General features: G+C 35.1%; 1 protein-coding gene across 1 annotated transcript in view; it reads right to left on the bottom strand.

The window, feature by feature from the left end:
• Window positions 1–4032: 4032 nt before the first annotated feature.
• Window positions 4033–18333, bottom strand: part of LOC138693315 (zinc finger protein 665-like) — a 35478-nt gene continuing 21177 nt past the window's right edge. Inside the window, exons 4-6 of the mRNA XM_069817202.1 lie at window positions 13726–13863; window positions 9730–9809; window positions 4033–8016 (exon numbers count right to left, since the gene is read on the bottom strand). Of these exons, the coding sequence (XP_069673303.1) occupies window positions 6159–8016; window positions 9730–9809; window positions 13726–13863 (2076 nt within the window). The 3' untranslated portion in view covers window positions 4033–6158. The remainder of the gene's footprint in view (window positions 8017–9729; window positions 9810–13725; window positions 13864–18333) is intronic.

Here is an 18333-nt window from a genome sequence, read left to right as displayed (position 1 = left end):
AACATTCCTCACAGTTTCATTTCGTTTGCCGATATTGACATCCCTGCTACACCTGTACCATATCGTCTGCTGGAATTCTGAGTCCATCTAGAGGAAGTGAAGTGAAACTGCGACTCTGTTAATTAAGTTTCCGAAGTTGTTTCTGTGTTATCTGCAAGAATTATTGTATCACTGCAATGATAATTGCATATTGTACAGTACAATAAAAATTGAAATGTGTCATGGCTGAGATAAAAGTGTTCTAAATTAATTTCCAGCGCCACAATCCCAGTGATAAACGTGTGAATATTCGTTACGAGTCCGTTGGAAGTGGCAGTAGAGTAATAAAACTTGACCAGGGGTAATGTCCTTAGAATAAAAAAGAACATAAATATTGCACTCCTTGTGCTTCACTCACCACAGGTTCACGTTTCAATACAGCGGACGATATTGCCACAGGATCTTCCTCAAAATTCACCTCAGATGTGAGGGCAGGTCCCTGGCTCACATATTCTTCGGAGTAATAAGTCATCATTTCGTAGGATTATGTCTGACGGTCGATAAATTGTTTCGTGCACTACCTTCTTTTTGTTATAAGGTCAGGTCAGGGCTGACTAAATCGTTAACAGAGATCCATCCAGATGACCGTGAAGTGATCAGACACGATCGCGAATCCGCGTTTCATCTTCCATTCTTCATTATTATTATTTATTTGTAGTTTACTAGTTTTCTGCGAATATTGCTGATTAAAAGATTCAAGACAGAGCGTCCAACCTCCACTGTAAACGCATATTGCACACTTGTATCAATGCCAATGTCAATTACCTTGATAATGCGTAGGCTTTTTAGTATGAAATAGAGGAAACGGAATGTGACCACTTTCAAAGCTGTATGACTACCCGACTCGCCCTAATTACATATTCTTCCTTGTATACCAAATATGTCCTGCGTGAATGAAAGACACCGCCATAATTCCTAATTGTCCTGTAATTCGAGTGAGAGAATAACGATGATTTCAGTGTCGCCAACACCTCTAACATAATAATCCGGCCGAAGATGACATTACGACAGATTGAATTTACCATCTCAACATATAATTCTCCAAGAGGACCATATAGTCCTCCTGATAATTCTCATTAAGTGACCAGTACTGAGAGCAGAAGTCAGGCCTACTCATGTACTTACTAGCTCCTATTATCCTTCTATTTATTTTGTGGTCTTGAACTCAGTGTCTGCGTTTGTGTTGAAGAGATTTGATTTTTTTTTTTTTTTTTTCAAAATCTTAAGGATATTCTGACATCATGAACGTTTCAGAGAAGAGTTTCATTATGTTATATTAGAGCCTAATAAATTCAGCCTTCGAAAATAATTGTAGATTTATAATATTTACATCTTGCTTTAATTTTTAATGAATGATCGTAGTTGGTAAGGTCATGTGGGGCACATTGGGGGAATTTATGAAAAATGATAAGAACTGCTCCACAACATTAACTTAACAATACTGTGAAAAGCTAGTTCAAGTTTAATATAAGGAATTTAATAATGACATTTTTTTTTTCAGGAGATAAAACTGATCGGACATATAATACAGAAAAGAACAAGCAGGAATTTTCGGTCATGATCCTGGATTCATCTAGATAGCATTATCACTTTGATCTTACTCAGACGCTAGATAACCATAACACTTGATAAAGCGTCATAAATTAACCAAGTAGGAAATTATATAATGAAGTTATTCCGGAAGGAGCAAGGTCTGCCAGTGAAGGAAAAGGAAAACGTATATAGGAATGCGGTGTAGAAACAATTGAATGCTCTTTCATATTTAAGTATAAAATTATAGGGCTGCCATTTGAAATTTCGAAGTGTCGGCGGCTGAGGGGTGGGGGTGAAATCTGAAATGCAATTAAGCCCGGTTTGTGACTTCCCCCTCAGTATCTAAATTGACGGTTTTTTTTTTTTTTTTGTTTAAAATGAATTCAATTTAAATAATAAGTTATTGAGACTGTGGAGTCTTGAAATGGAAGTCCTGTATGTAATTTTTGCAAAAACAAAATTCTGAGATGTTTATTAAGCAATGTCTTATATTTCTTCGCCATTTAATATTAAAAAAATTGATAATGGATTGAATAAAAATGTAAAAAGAAAAACTGTAAAATTGTGCCTGTTTCTTTCCTACACACTTAACCTCACCTGTCACATAATATTACACACCTAGCCTATAACTTTTAAATATATATTTTTGAATTCCCAATTTTAGAAAAGGGCTGTTTTGTGTTTGAAAAATTCACCCATTTCGGGGGACCTTGAATTCTTGTAAGTGATCTTCATCTCAATATTGATGTTGAAAATTTTTATGAAGACTCTTGTACCCTTAAAATATCATTAGAAGCTATAAATGGAAATGATTTGGCGTCTTTATTTCATACAAGCTTCAGATTAAAAGTATGTAATATTTTATTCTTTCTAAACCTAATTTATTTGATAGTACGGGAACTGTTAAAATAAGATTATATAAAAATTAATAACATTTATTAATCGACAAATTCAAGAATCAGTGGACGTAAACGAGGGGTAATATGTAATAATTCAGCTCCATGAACATTCTCAAAGTCCTAACAATTTGAAACTAAATATTAAAGGATTGAAATATATGCGAGGAATCAACTTATTTAATAAAATCTTTCCAAAAAAAAAAAACTATCACCACATCGATAGGTATTTAACAGCTTTCTTAAAAAATATAAATATTGTCCGAAATTGCTTAACCGTCTTACTAGGAAACTAATATACATAGACTCTTAACTTTTGTCTAATGTTGAAAAGAATCCAATTAAGAATGATTTGTCACATGGGCACATTTCGGTACAGTCGACGGTTTTTGTGTACATAAAAGAAAAAATTGTAAATTTGATGCCTGCCTAACATGACAAGACTTAGCAAAACAAGATCACTTGAAGAGCTTAAATATATAGGTAATACGCCAAATGACAAAAAAAAATTGATTCCTTATTTTGTCTTAAAGTGCGCTATCAGACAACCGTTATTTAAATACAGAACGGCGAAATAAAACGCGACCTGAAAGTAATCCCAAATCGTATCGAAAGAAGTAGCTAGGAACATCTCTGTTTCCAGATGTAATGGACTAAGGCTTGTTAGCTAGCGTATATATCATAGTTTTTGTATACATTACAACTTTTTTGTATCATGATATTGCTGCAACATATATTTCGCTCAAGTGAATAGGGTCCTATACCATAATTGTTTCATTTAATAGAGAAAGTTGTATATTTAACAGATTTGCCAAATCGTTAAGAAAGTTGAAAGTGTCTAATCAAAACCTGTAAGAAATAGGATGTTAGTGTTCTTATCATATGGATTAAGGGATTTATCGATGAATGTCACGAAAATACCTTGTTCCAGATCTCTTTCATAAGACGTAACCGAATTTTGCACAAAACGGAAATCGTAAGATTAAGTGAAACTGTCAGGTACCATTAGATCTAATATAAGTAATTATTGTTTCATAAAAACTTGACCATATTTATGTTGCAAGTATCTAACTCACCTCAGATCGGTAACTTTAAAAGTGCTTCTCAAGACACTCTTGCAACAACTGAAGTTCAGATCTCGAGAACTGAGTGGATAAGAATTACGACTGACAAGCCTGAGTAGTGATGACTGGAACTCTACAGCCATCTTTAACAGTGGACCGAGAGTGGTTTTTTCAACATGAAAGTGAACTTCAACAAATTGCCTCACCTCTACAGCCTTTACTTGTATCAGGAATCTTTCAGCCGGGAAGAGAGGGGATTGCGAGATGCAATGGATTATCTAAAGGATGAAAGTAAACCTTTTTATAAAATCCTCATGCGATATTATTTCAAACATAAAATATGTGACAAAATAATAGTTCACACATGAAAGGTTTACTTCAAGTAATTAAAAACATTTTTTTATTTTAAGGAGAGTTTATTCTTGATTGAATAATTGGTTATTAATTTTTGTATGGAAGAGTTGAAGGAAATAATGCGCCTCCATTTTCATATTCATTAATTTTATTCCTCATTATACCTAGTGCAGTATAGTTCACATAGCCCGTTATATTTCTTAATCTAGTAGCACAAATCCTCATTTCACCCTCTTTGATATTTCATCACTTTTTCCACAGTCATAAAGAAGCAGTACAAATAAGATATAACACGATAAATACATACAATTATGGTTACTTAATTACTTCAATAAAATTTTGACAAGTACACTGCAATGACTACAAAAATGTTTCATCATCCACAACAAATCAACACTGAAAACAACAATGTGCATAATTGAATATTGGCGTTCTTTCATGAGTACAAATAGATTGACATATACAAAGGTTCATTCATTCATTCATTCATTCATTCATTCATTCATTCATTCATTCAGTGTTCTCCACAAGGACAGGTCTTTCACTGCAAACCCAGCTTTCTCCAATCTTTCCCATTTACTGCCTTCCTCTTTGTCGCCTAATATGATGCATATGTCTTAATGTCGTCTATTATTTGATACCTTCTTCTCTACCGAACTCTTCTCCCATTCACTTCCTTCCAGTTCATGTTTCAGTAGGCAGTTTCTTCTAAACTAGTAACCGAATAAATTCCTTTTCCTCTTTCTGAGATATTTGAGAATCATCACTTCTTCACCCACTCTTTCCAACACAGCTTCATTTCTTATTTCGTTTGTCCACTTCACATGTTCCATCCTTCTCTATATCCACGTTTCAAATTCTTCTATTCGCTTCTCTTCACTTCATCGTAACGTCCATGTTTCTGCCGCATACAATGTCACACACCATACAAAACATTTCACTAGTCCCTTCGTTAGTTCTTCTTCTTCATGAGGTCTGCAGAAGATGCTCCCTTTTCTATCAAAAGCTTCCTTTGCCATTGCTATTCTTCTTTCCACTTCCTGGCTGGAGCTCATGTTACTACTTATAGAACAGGTACACCCAAAGTACTTGAAGATGTCCACGTGCCCTACTATCTCACTTAGCATTCGCAAGTTTACTTTCTTTATTTTTTTCCTATGACCATGGTCCTCGTCTTATTTCTCTTATCCTCATCCCATACTGCTCATAGCTGTCATTTAGCTTCATTGGCATATCCATTAGTATCGTTTCCTCTTCTACTAACAACGCCATATCATCAACAAATCGCATGCACTTTATTCTTCTTCCGCCTATTATCACTCCTATCGCGTTCTGAAAAGTGTTCCTCAAACCCAGGTTAAACTCTTTCAAAATTTATGAGACAGAATCTTTTGAGAATACTACTGAAATCGTAATCTTGTTAGATACACTCTCAGTTAATTACACACGATGGATGAAGGAGATATCATGATACAGCCTCCTAGCTAGAAGATATGCGACGAGGAAATAGCTTTATGAGAGCAACAATGATAGTTTCTTGTTAACTGCAAATGCTCAATTTTCAATATATGTATTTTAACAGCATTTTTGTTCTCGTAGTTTTCGTTCCCGGTTTATCGTGGACGATGCCTGAAGATTTTAGTTTACAGGATTGGGGAAAATACGTTACACAGACATTGCATTACTAAATCTTTTCGTCAGTATGTTTGGAACATAGTTAACGTAGTCTTACAAAATAAACACGTTTCAGAGATATCAGACTTGCAAGGATTCTCGCCTATAAGTGTTAAATCCTATTAGGCTACCCTACAGTGAAAAATCTTTACCAGAAGAATTGAATACAAAGATTCATTAAGAAAAGCTTCCGTACATCAATACTTTAGCTATACTTACTAAGCTAAACATATTTTACTGTCACATTTACAAAGTTTCTGGTCTGTGGACAAGATTTCATAACTTTTATAACTATCGACTATAGGAATCACTCACAACCAACATCGCTTCGCCCCTGTTAATGGCCTGTTAAGGTACCCTTATGAGTGAAGCGTTTCTGGCCGAATTTCGTGAACTCTTAGGGCACTTATATCTTTGAAACACCTTCAACGAACATGAAATTTAAAAGGCTTCTCGCCAGTGTGCCGACGCTGATGGGTATTGAGTTTACTGGAATCGAGAAAACCTTACCACAAACTTCATATTTAAAAAGTTTGACGGCTGAGTCCTGGCGTCCATGTACTTTTTGATATTATAAATTCGAGCAACACCTCAAACGTTACATTTGAAAGGTTTCTCGACTGTGCTCACGTTCGTGGCTTTTTAGGCTACCCAACCGAGCGTAGCATTTACCACAAACATCACATTTGAAAGGTTTCTCGCCCAAGTGCGTGCGTTTATGGCATTCTAAGTCATTCAAACCAGAATAACACTTACCACAAACACCACACTTAAAAGGTTTCTCGCCAGTGTGCAGAAGGTGATGATTTTTCAGAGAACGCGAATGCAAGAAAGACTTATCACAGACATTACACTTGAAACGTTTCTCGCCAGTGTGCGTGCGTTTATGAGTTTTTAAGTTACCCAACAAAGAGAAACACTTACCACAAACATCACATTTGAAAGGTTTCAAACCATTATGCAGAAATATATGGACTTTCAGTGCAGAGTACTTTGCGTAACTCTTACCACAATAATCACATTTGAAAGGTTTGTCGCCTGTGTGCAGTCGTTTATGGTCTTTCAGGTTATTCGTCTGAGTGAAGCATTTACCACAAATATCACATTTGAAAGGTTTCTCGCCTGTGTGACGTCTTTTATGGACTTTCAGGGCACTGGACTGAGAGAAGCATTTACCGCACACATCGCATTTGAAAGGTTTCTCCCCAGAGTGCATGCTTTTATGAGATTTTAAGCTACACGACAAAAAGAAACACTTACCACAAACATCACACTTAAAAGATTTCTCGCCAGCGTGCGTGAGTTTATGTGATTTTAAGTTACACATCAAAGAGAAACACTTACCACAAACATCACATTTGAAAGGTTTGTCGCCTGTGTGCAGTCGTTTATGGTCTTTCAGGTTATTGGACTGAGAGAAGGATTTACCACAAATATCACATTTGAAAGGTTTCTCGCCTGTGTGACATCGTTTATGGACTTTTAGGCTACTCGACTGAGAGAAGCATTTCCCGCAAACATCACACTTGAAACGTTCCTCGCCAGTGTGAAGGCTTTTGTGACTTTCTAAATGACTCGCCTGAGTATAACATTTACCACATACATCACATGTGAAAACTTTCTCGGCTGTGTGCACACGCTCATGAAAATTTAGGTTACCCAACTCAGAGATGCATTTATGATTTTTGAGAGAATTCAAATACGAGAATGACCTACAACAAATGTCACATTTGTAAGGTTTTTCGCCTGTGTGCAATCGGTAATGGCTTGTTAGTCCAGTCGACAGAGAGAAGCATTTACCACAAATGTCACATTTGAAAGGTTTCTCGCCGGTGTGCAGTCGTTTATGGTCTTTTAGGGTATTCGACTGATAGAAGCATTTACCACAAACATCACATTTGAAAGGTTTCTCGCCTGTGTGACGTAGTTTGTGGCGATTAAGGCCACTCGACTGAATGAAGCTTTTACCACAAACATCACATTTGAAAGGTTTCTCGCCAGTGTGCGTGATTGTATGAGAATTTAACCTACACAACAAAAAGAAACCCTTACCGCAAACATCACATTTGAAAGGTTTCTCGCCACTGTGCGTTTGTTTATGAGATCTTAAGTTACACATCAAAGAGAAACACTTACCACAAACATCACATTTGAAAGGCTTCAAGCCACTATGGAGAACTTTATGGACTTTCAGGCTACCCAACTGCGAAAACCATTTACCACAAATATCACAATTGAAAGGTTTCCTTCTTACTTCCTTGGATAAATGACTGTTCACTTTTTCCCCGAGGCATATTTTAGGAAGTTCTAACTCCAACTGATTCCCACCTTGACTAGGCAGCACAGCTTTCCCCAAGGAAATTGAATTCTTGAGAATTTCACTCACAGTCTCATTCACTTCAAGTGTAAGACTGTCCAAATCTGTTGATACATTTCTGTCATTCGTAGCTGCAAAACTGAAGCAAATATACTATCAGTCTATAAAATAGTCGCAACAAATGCACATTCAAATTATTGAATATTCAGAGAATATTCATGACGAGGCACATTATGATTAGAGATACGAGCTTGTAATTAATTTATGAGTAATGTTGCAAGTATCAGAATGTTTCAACAATTTGGACTTCACCTGTACAATGATTTTTTTGTAGGTTATTTTACGACGCTTTATCAACATCACACAATGAATTTTATAACAATTACAAACCGTTAGCTAACTCTTCGCTACCTTTTACCTTTTATTTTTAATAAACCTCTCTGTCCAAAATGAACTGTCTTTGCCTTATTTTTTTCGAGACGAGCGAGATAGTTTATGTGATTGTTTCGAAATTCGGAATTGGAAATGTGAAAGGTACACGGGAAAAACGAACAATGTCACATTTCCATTAAAGGTGCGACAGTGATCTATTTCAGTATATTACTACAGTATTTATTGATATTTATACTTGAAATGAAGGAAATTATTAGTGTATCCGTGGTTTTAATTCTCCTTTACTAATTTTGGTAAAAATAACACTAATGTTTGTAGTAATACTGTGAATTAGATAATACTGAGAATTAGATAATGGCAACACTCTTAACAGCATTGTGACATGGTTCGTTTTTCCCGTGTACCCTTCATGTGGTATAACGATTGCTATCTCTTATTGTTATGATATATAGGACCTTTGTAGTTCGATCATTTTGTCACTTTAAAATAGGAAAACTTGCAGTGCAATATTACTGATTCCATTTCATAGCAGCGTAATTATGAGAAAATCTGTATTGGTATATTCTTTATCTTGATATTTGTTGTTTTGCGAACACTGAACTAATAACAATGCATTAAAAGTTCTGCAACAATGTAATTTACAATTGTAATAGAATATAGGCCCACTAAAATAATTTTTTTTCTCCACTTAATGATAAGGAAACTCCGAGCCAGGAGGATCTGGGATCGACGTGCAAGGAACCTCATCTGGAGGGTTGGGTTCGACGTGCAGGGAACGTGAGTGAGTGAACTTGAAGAACTAGCCAAGGCGAACGAAATGTGAACTGAGAAGTGACAGTCTTGTTCTGCACATAGTGCTTTGTGAACATTAATTGAAATTAGGGGTACATTTTTGTTCTCAATAATACACGTCAGTTCTGTGAACAATCTCTAGAACTTTGAATGGAAAATGAAACAAAATATTATACACGCCTATTCCTGCTAGGACTAGGTGAACAGCTGGTACGTCCCTGCATCACGCAGAGATCTACGATAGTAGTGTTGAAGAAGCCAGAGCGTGTTTGTATGGGGGCACTTGGTACACACACTCCGTAGAATGAGACCTGCATTAGCCAATGTATCCGCTGGAAATGGAAGGAAAAGTGGACACTGCCACATGCGCACAAGTTTGCCTGACAGGAAACTGACCTGAAGCTTCTGATGATAGACGACATTAAGACATATGGGTCATACCATACAAAATTTTAAAAATGTGCCAGCGATGTCATGAATTTTTTTGGGCTTTTAATATAATAATGTTATTATGAAAATAAATTAAACTGCCAAATATGACCGCCATATCATTAATACTTTGGTCATACACATGACTGAAAAATGGGTGGGAGTTACATGTTATCCATAATTTAAAATCATCTAGACACCCTATATGTCTACGTGAAGGCTCGGACATGACACTCACCTTTCGATGAAAATCTCGTCCTCTGGTATTACTTCCACCTTTGGCTCCACATTCAATCTATGTAAGTCACTCTGCTCTTCCTAAAACCACGGAGCAAATAAAAGAGAAAGATAGCACAATTTACATTAACAAAAGCACATCAATTTTAGATGCCACAGAATTCCTTTTAACCCTTTGTAACATAGTGGTTATTCAGAAGAACCACCGGTTTCTTTCTTTCTAAATTTTATGGCACAGATATTCCACCAAGGAACCACCTCTTGAGTATACATAGAGGTATTTTGAAATTGTGTGCAGAGTTAAAATGTTGAAAAAAAATTGATCGAAGCTTTGTTATGATGCATGATATGAAAACATAAAAAATTAATTTGTGCTTCAAAGGGTTTTCATATTAGCCCTATCAGAGTTGTAGCTAAAAGAAGAGAAATCTTGTGGCAGATTTTTCATGGGATAATTCTTTTCCTTATAGAACAATGTTTTTCACCTTTTTCAACATGTGGCACAATGAAGGTGTAATTTAAAATCCTGCGGCACTCTCATATAATATAAAGCTGTTGTTTAAAAGCAGGACGGGAATTTTGAGGGTTTTAGGAGGGAATGATTGCTACAAAACACATATAAACCAGATAAATACTAAATAAATTTATGTATGTATTCATATACTAAATAAAATAGTTTTAATTTTATATTAATTATTTCCTAGCCAACATACCGGGCAATAAATGGTGAAAAGGCACATGGTGCAAAAAAAATGTAGATAAGAGAAACAACCTACATATCATTCACAAATTCAACTAACACAATTTATGTATCTTTATTTAAAGACTATGATAGAAATGCAAAATTTAATGACAGAGAATTATTCCAGCGGAACATTGTGTGATAATTATGCGTGTTTATTTTTAATTTGTTACTTAGAAAATTCGAAAATATACAATACCATCACATGTGTTGGTAAGTATTTAACGAGCGAAACATTTTCTTTCATAAAGAAAAATAAATCTTCAATTGTAATTGCATTAAATTATTTACTTACTTACAAAGGGCTTTGAAGGAATCCGGAGGTTCATCGCTGCCCTCACATAAGGCCAACATCGGTCCCTATCCTGTCCAAGATTAATCCAGTCTCTATCATCATATCCCACCTCCCACAAATCCATTTTAATATTATTATCTTCCCATCTACGTCTTGGCTTCCTCGAAGGTCTTTTTCCCTTCGGCCTTCCAACTAACACTCTACAGTATATGCATTTCTGGATTCGCCCGTACGTGCTACATGCCCTGCCCATCTCAAACGTCTGGATTTAATGTTCCTAATTACGTCAGATGAACAATACAATGCAGGCAGTTCTGCATTATTCTCCAATCTCCTGTAATTTCATCCCTTTTAGCCCCAAATATTTTTCTAAGCACCTTATTCTCAAACACTATTAATCTCTATTCCTCTCTCAAAGTAACAGTCGAAGTTTCAGAACCATACAGAACAACCGGTAATATAACTGTTTTATAAATTCCAGCTTGTCAACGTACAATAACAGGCATTTTCCATATTTATTGTGCGTTTAATTCCTCCCGACTGACATTTATATTTATTACTGTTCCTCCAAGATTTTTTAATTTTTCCACCTCTTCGAAAGATAAATCTCCAATTTTTATATTTCCACTTCGTAGAATATTCTGATCACGAGATATATTCATATACTTTGTCTTTTCGGGATTTACTTCCAAACCTATCCCTTTACTTGGTTCAAGTGAAATTTCCGTGTTTTCCCTAATCGTTTTTTTGGAATTTCTGCTCACATATTCACGTCATCCGCATAGACCAGAAACTGATGTAACCCGGTCAATTCTAGACCCTCTGCGTTACCCTGAACATTGCTAATGCCATATTCTAGAGTGAAGTTAAAAAGTAAAGGTGATAGTGCATCTCCTTGCTGTAGCCCGCAGTGAATTGGAAAAGCATCAGACATTTATGTGGTTTTTTACGACACTGTCAACTGTAATGGCTATGTACCGCCTGAGCAAAATAAAGGTGATAATGCCAGCGAAATGAATCCAGGGTCCAGCGTCGAAAGCTAGCCAGCATTTGTTCTCAATTGTTTAGAGGATAAACTCAGAAAAAACTTCAACCAGGCAACTTTTACATTACGATATATAATGGTCTGATTCAGTTTGCTTTTGATAGCACTTCTGTGCTCATAATACCAGCAGTTAACGAACACATTCTATTGATAATTAAATGTTGTGGATATATAATGTTTAACAATGTTAATACTGTGTAATTTATTCCAGTTTAGCTCCATAATTTCTGCCAGGCAATATCATGTACTATGAAATTATATTAAAGCTCCAGAATACAAAAATTCCTTTGCTATAACCATAATAATCATTACACAGTAGACAAAAAAACTCGTTCAACCATTTCGTGAACTCGGTAACTTGAAAAGAGTAAATAAAATAAACAGTAGTTTCATGCAAGCTCTCTGCCTCCACATATATATCAGAACATTTTGTCAAATTTAGAACCTATTCTGGAAAGTACTCAAAATAAGCTATATACTTTATCTTAAATTTACAAAATATATTTTCTCTACGGGTAAAATAATGGTCTACAGAAGATAATTGCAAATACATAAATACTTGAAAACAATGGGTGAAAACAAATGAAGGCAGGTGATAATGTTTGCACATACATCTAAAGCAAACTATTATTTGGAAACGGTAAAAGGTATTGACAATTTTAGACAAAGACACAGAAAAGACAAAAAGAGGTCGTGCCCTTAAGAATAACATTTTCTCAAAGATATAGTCCGGATCAGCTTACTTAGTACCCTAAGGGTGAAACCTAACCATCTTTCCCCTATTACTACATATGCCAGTGGATTATAGTGATTTTCTAGTTTGAAGGTTGAATTTTCTTTTGCCAACTTCGTTTCGAATTTCAATACCGAGAAATATTACAACTGGTAGTAATTTTCTAACTGTAATGTTGGCAGCAGGAACAGCTGTTGTCGGTAGTACAAATTCTGAAAATTTAAATTGTTCCTAGATTTCTGATCCCATTACTGGAAGCTAGTAAAATTTGAAGATAATAATAAGTAAGTAATATTAGCATTACATTAATACATAATAGGTATTTTATGTGTTGCCTTGCGGTTACAACTCAAGATTATAGTCAGAGAAGTGTACATAAATAAAATATATGGTGTGATACATGCACTTGGGTGATCAATAGAAAATGGGCACGGAGACAGAAATTATAACTAGAATAGCAAAATTATTGGGAGTAAGTATACATTCGATTTTCGGAGTTAGTACTAATAATTTTACGTGATTAAACAAAATATATTTCTAGGTTAGGTGTCGTAAATCGTAAACAGTTTAGTCAAAGCAATGAATTTCATGTTGTCAGACAAAATATATGTTAATATTAAATAATATGAATCCACTAATTTACAACATAATGTGCGAGAGGTCCAGGAGGAAAATATAGGCCTACCCTTTCACAAATAATTGATCCATTCAGAAAACGCCTATCAACATAAAGATGAGATGTGGCAAATAAGTAAATAATAGTGTATTATTATTATTATTATTATTATTATTATTATTATTATTATTATTGCACTTGGAATTGTGATTTTTCTCTCTTTGGTGATATCTGGTATTAGTTGGCAACACTGAAGAGACGGCCAAATTAACCTGTTAGAAACTGCTCTTACGTGATCCTCACTATACTGAGGGGATGAGTAGGTTGGCACACATTAAGAGGAAGTATAAAAAACAATTTCGTTTTCATAATTGAAACATAAAAGGAGATAACAGTTCAACATTAGTTCTCTGGAACATAACATGACTTGTAATAGGAAATACTGATAAGTGTTTTTGTCTCCATCTTACAGTGAAAGGCATTGCAAGTACTCTTGAAAAGAGGCAGTGTCCTTTACAATGGAAGAAGAAGAAGAAAATACAGTGCATTCCTTGTGCTCCACTCACCTCTGGTTCATGTTTGACCACAGGAAATGAATCTGGTACCGGATCTTCCTCAAATTTTACCTCTGATAAAGGATCATGGCTCTCATCCACATATTCTTCTTTTATGCCAGTCACATGGTGATACAAGAAACTCCGTTCCTGCAGTACAAAGAGACGTCTTCAACCAGCAATTTCTTACACGGTGTTAAAAGATGACTTCTGACGTTACAAACTCCTCTCTATATGTCCGCAACATTATGAGTAATAGTGCCAGGTTTGAAATGCATATTCAAATGTCTCATGCGAAAATATTTTTAGACATGTTATGAATATTTTCCAATTCATTTTGATTAATTTTCAGAAAAGTCTATGATATATACTACGAATATTTATTTTCAGTCAATGACTTTATTTTATATGGTGCAAGTCCTTACATTACAGTCCACACCTGTGGAGTACAGGTTAGCGCGTCTGGCGACGAAACCAGGTGGCCCGGGTTCGAATCCCGGTCGGGGCAAGTTACCTGGTTGAGGTTTTTTCCGGGGTTTTCCCTCAACCCAATACGAGTAAATGCTGGGTTAACGTTCGGTGCTGGACCCCAGACTCGTTTCACTGGCATTATCACCTTCATCTCATTCAAACGCTAAATAACCTAAGATGTTGATAAAGCGTCGTAAAATAACCCAATAAAATAAAAAAAAAATCCTTACATTACATGATTTAATATTGTATGAACATTTTCGTCGGTTTCATACCAACATCATCAGATACAACATTTTATATAGCAATATCATCACTAACAGGTACATATGTCTCTACAAATCAAAATACAATATATATTAATAAGCATACAATATGATAAAAACCAACATCATTTGGATATAAATGTGTCTTTCTTGTGGGACTACACTCTACTGTCAAATGATTAAAAGCCCACATGTGATTACAATACTTATACAAATATGTTTGCAGGTCTTCACTGATAAAATAATAAAAAATAAAATGAAATCTGTATACTATATTGTGTGAAGAGATGCATTACAGTCTTTGAACTGTGTTAACTGAAAAAAAAAAATCAGTTGACATAATGATATTGGTTTTTATCATGTTTTTATCATATTTTATGCTTATTAATATACATTATATTTTGGTTTGTAGAGACATACGTATCTGTTAGTGATGATATTGCTACATAGAATGTTGTAGCTCATGATGTTGGTATGAAACCGACGAAAACGTTCATACAATATTAAATCATTTAATGTAAGGACTTACACGTTATATATATTAATAGTAAAGTCATTGACTGAAAATAAATATTCGTATTATATGTTAATGAATGTCTTTGATAATACGAAAAGCTGATTGCGCATATTTTTTGCAGATTTAGATCATTACTGCATATAATTTACTATTGTGCAAATATTGTAGCATATTTTCAAGGTTGTGTTGGACTAAAACCAAAATTTCAGTTGCTGTGCAAGAAAATAAATAAATAAATAAAAATAAGACTCTGGATTGCTCTGTTGTCAGCAAAATATTTTTTCTTGACTGTACTGGATGGCTAGAAATTAGGCTTTGTCCCATTACATTGAAAAACATATAAATACATTTTAAAAAACATTAATAAAAGAAACAGTAAAATTTAAATACGAGGGGGATCCAGGAAATAACGCCGCGCAGCTGACTCCCCTTCCTTGTTTGAAGGTCAACTGGCTTCCTTAACATGTGTTCTCATAATGTTGTGAGTACTGGTTGCAACAAGTCGCCATTGTGCATTTTGTGTTACTTCAAAATGAACGACGTGTTTGATAATCCCGCCGACTGTGAGGTGAGGAGTGTGATTCGATTTTTGAATGCCCGACATTTGAAACCTGCAGATATTTACCTGCAATTGAAAGAAGTGTATGGTGATACTGTAATAAATGAAAGAAATGTGAGAAAATGGTGCGAAATGTTCAACAATGGGCGAATAAATGTCATGATGAAACTCGACCCGGACGTCCATCACTCATCACAGAAGACCTGAAGACTAAAGTGAACGACAGAATCTTGCAAGACAGGCGCACATCACTCGACGAATTGCATATTGCCTTTCCTGGCATTTCTCGTTCTTTGCTTGGTGAAATTGTGTCGCAACATCTTGGCTACCACAAAATCTGTGCACGATGGGTTCCACGGCAAATGAGTGACCAACACAAAACTCAGAGAATGGCCTCAGCATTGACATTCTTGATGCGATATCACACAGATGGAGACGCCTTTCTTGATCAAATTGTGACTGGTGATGAGACCTGGGTGTCTCACAACACCCCAGAGACCAAGCGCCAATCAAGTCAGTGGCATCATCCCTCATCACCCAAGAAACCGAGAAAATTCAAAGAGACTCTCTCAACACAAGAAGTCATGGCTACTGTCTTTTGGGATCGTTTTGGAAGTGATGAAGAGTTGAAGAAGACAGTGAACACCTAGCTTGATAAACTGGCGGCAGAGGAGTATAACACGGGAATTCTAAAGCTAGTGAACAGATACGACAAATGTTTAAATGTAGGTGGTGATTATGTAGAGAAGTAAAGGAAGCTTCAGTTATGTAACAGACTTTGTTTTATCAAATAAATATTTTTTTTTAATTATTACAACAAAACGGTCGTTATTTCCTGGATCCCCCTCGTAATATAATGAAAACATGAAATAATTTGAAACTTTTAAATTAAAGAAAACTAACTAAATTGCACTTAAACTTATTTATTAAAATACAATTTCATACAAATTTGTATTGAAAAACTCAGCAACTGAATAAAAAGGATTATTTAATACCAATTGTAAAATCTAGTTTTGAAACTATTGATTGGTAATTTTTAATATTGACTTGGGAGCTTATAATATAATTTCATCCCCATAAGTAAAAAGTTTGTGTTGCCCTTGTGTAATCTACAATATGGAATATTAATTTGTTCACTATTTCTAATTTCATGATCATGTATATTGGCTACTAACGAGTAATTGTCGACATTTTGTCGAGTGTGAAGTACTAGATCATATATATACAAATTTATTATTGTTAAAATACGTGATTGTCTGAAAAGTGGCCGACAATGTTCCAGATAGTTTGCTTTACATAAAATTCTAATGGTTTTCTTTTGTAATATCAAGACACTTCCAATTTCGGTTCCATTTCCCCAGAAAATTAGGGCATATCGGATTATCGACTGAAAGACAGAAAAGTAGGCATATCTTAAATAATTTTGAGAAACGCAAGTCGTTAATTTCTTTAACAAATATAAAACTCTTGTCTTTTCGACATGTATCAGTGGGGAACATTGTGGAACCTGGAAGTTATTCAGTGTCAAATACGTGTATTTCGAAGTTTCTGGAACTGATATGAACTTATGTTTTGCTGAATTTGTCTCAGAAATTCTTCTGGATTGTTCTTTTTGTTCTTTATAATGAAAATTGCTCTTGTAATGATCCTATCAGCCTTTGCTAGAGTACACGTTCTTTCCTGCAGTTGGTTTGATAGCCTATACTGAAACGTTCTTCTGAATCATCACAAAAAGGAAGCTAAATCAATAAGAAATCGATGTGATCTTAGCTTTTCTCAATAGTTCTCTAAAGTTTGATATTTCTTGTCCCTTTTCTGCTCTAGTATTTTTTCAAAATGTTTTGCTATAGCACTTTAAGAGATCCACACAGACAAAGTTGCTCTATAGCTATAGCAAACCAAGCGAATATAAAATATTTTACTTCGGAATATGTATGATAATAACTTTCTTGTGTTAAATATTATTAACGTACCTTGTTAACATGTTTCGACCTATTTTCGGTCATCTTCGGAACTGGTCGTTGTTGGTCTTGGCGCCTCTTGTTTCCTGTGTGGGTGCGTTCGTAGTGAAGAGTCAAAGAGTGTATGTGTTTTGAAATTGAGTTGTGTGTTGATAATATTGTTGGGGTGTGTTTTCGTGTGCCTGTATATTTCATATTGTTCTAGTGTGTTGAGTTTCTGGCTTTTTGGTTGGATGTGTTGATGTCTCTGTGGGTGTGGTTAGCATTTGTGATGTGTTCTGCATATGTAGAGGTGTTTTGTAATTTTGTTATGGCTGTGATGTGTTCTTTGTAACGTGTTTGAAATGATCTGCCTGTCTGTCCTATGTAGAAGTTGTTGCAGGTGTTACATTTGAGTTTGTATACGCCTGTGTGGTTGTATTTGTTTGTGTGTTCAGATGTTTTTGTAGAGTGTTATTTGTTCTGTATGCGATGTTGTAGTTTAATTTCTTGAATGAGGTTGCAATTTTATGGGTGTTTTTGTTTTCGTATGTTAGTGTGATGTATTTTTTGTGTTCTTGTGTTTGTGTTGTATTCTTCTGTTTTATGTGGTTTTGTTTTGTCTTATGTATTATGTTGTCTATTATGTGGGGGTTGTATCCATTTCCTTGTGCTATGTATTTGATTGTGTTTAGTTCTTCGTTAAATCCTGTTGGTTCATTGGTATGTTGAGTAGTCTGTGTACCATTGTTCGGAATGCAGCTTGTTTGTGTTGTGTAAGTGGTTGGATGTGTTGTGTATGTGTGTTGTTGTTGTTGGTGTTCTGTATACTTTGAATGTGTGTTTGTTATCTACTTTTGTTATTGT

The sequence above is a fragment of the Periplaneta americana genome, chromosome 17, assembly GCF_040183065.1.
Source record: "Periplaneta americana isolate PAMFEO1 chromosome 17, P.americana_PAMFEO1_priV1, whole genome shotgun sequence".
Classification (NCBI taxonomy): Eukaryota; Metazoa; Arthropoda; class Insecta; order Blattodea; family Blattidae; genus Periplaneta; species Periplaneta americana.
The sequence above is the reverse complement of the archived record's forward strand: the minus strand, read 5'-3'. Positions and strand labels throughout refer to the sequence as shown.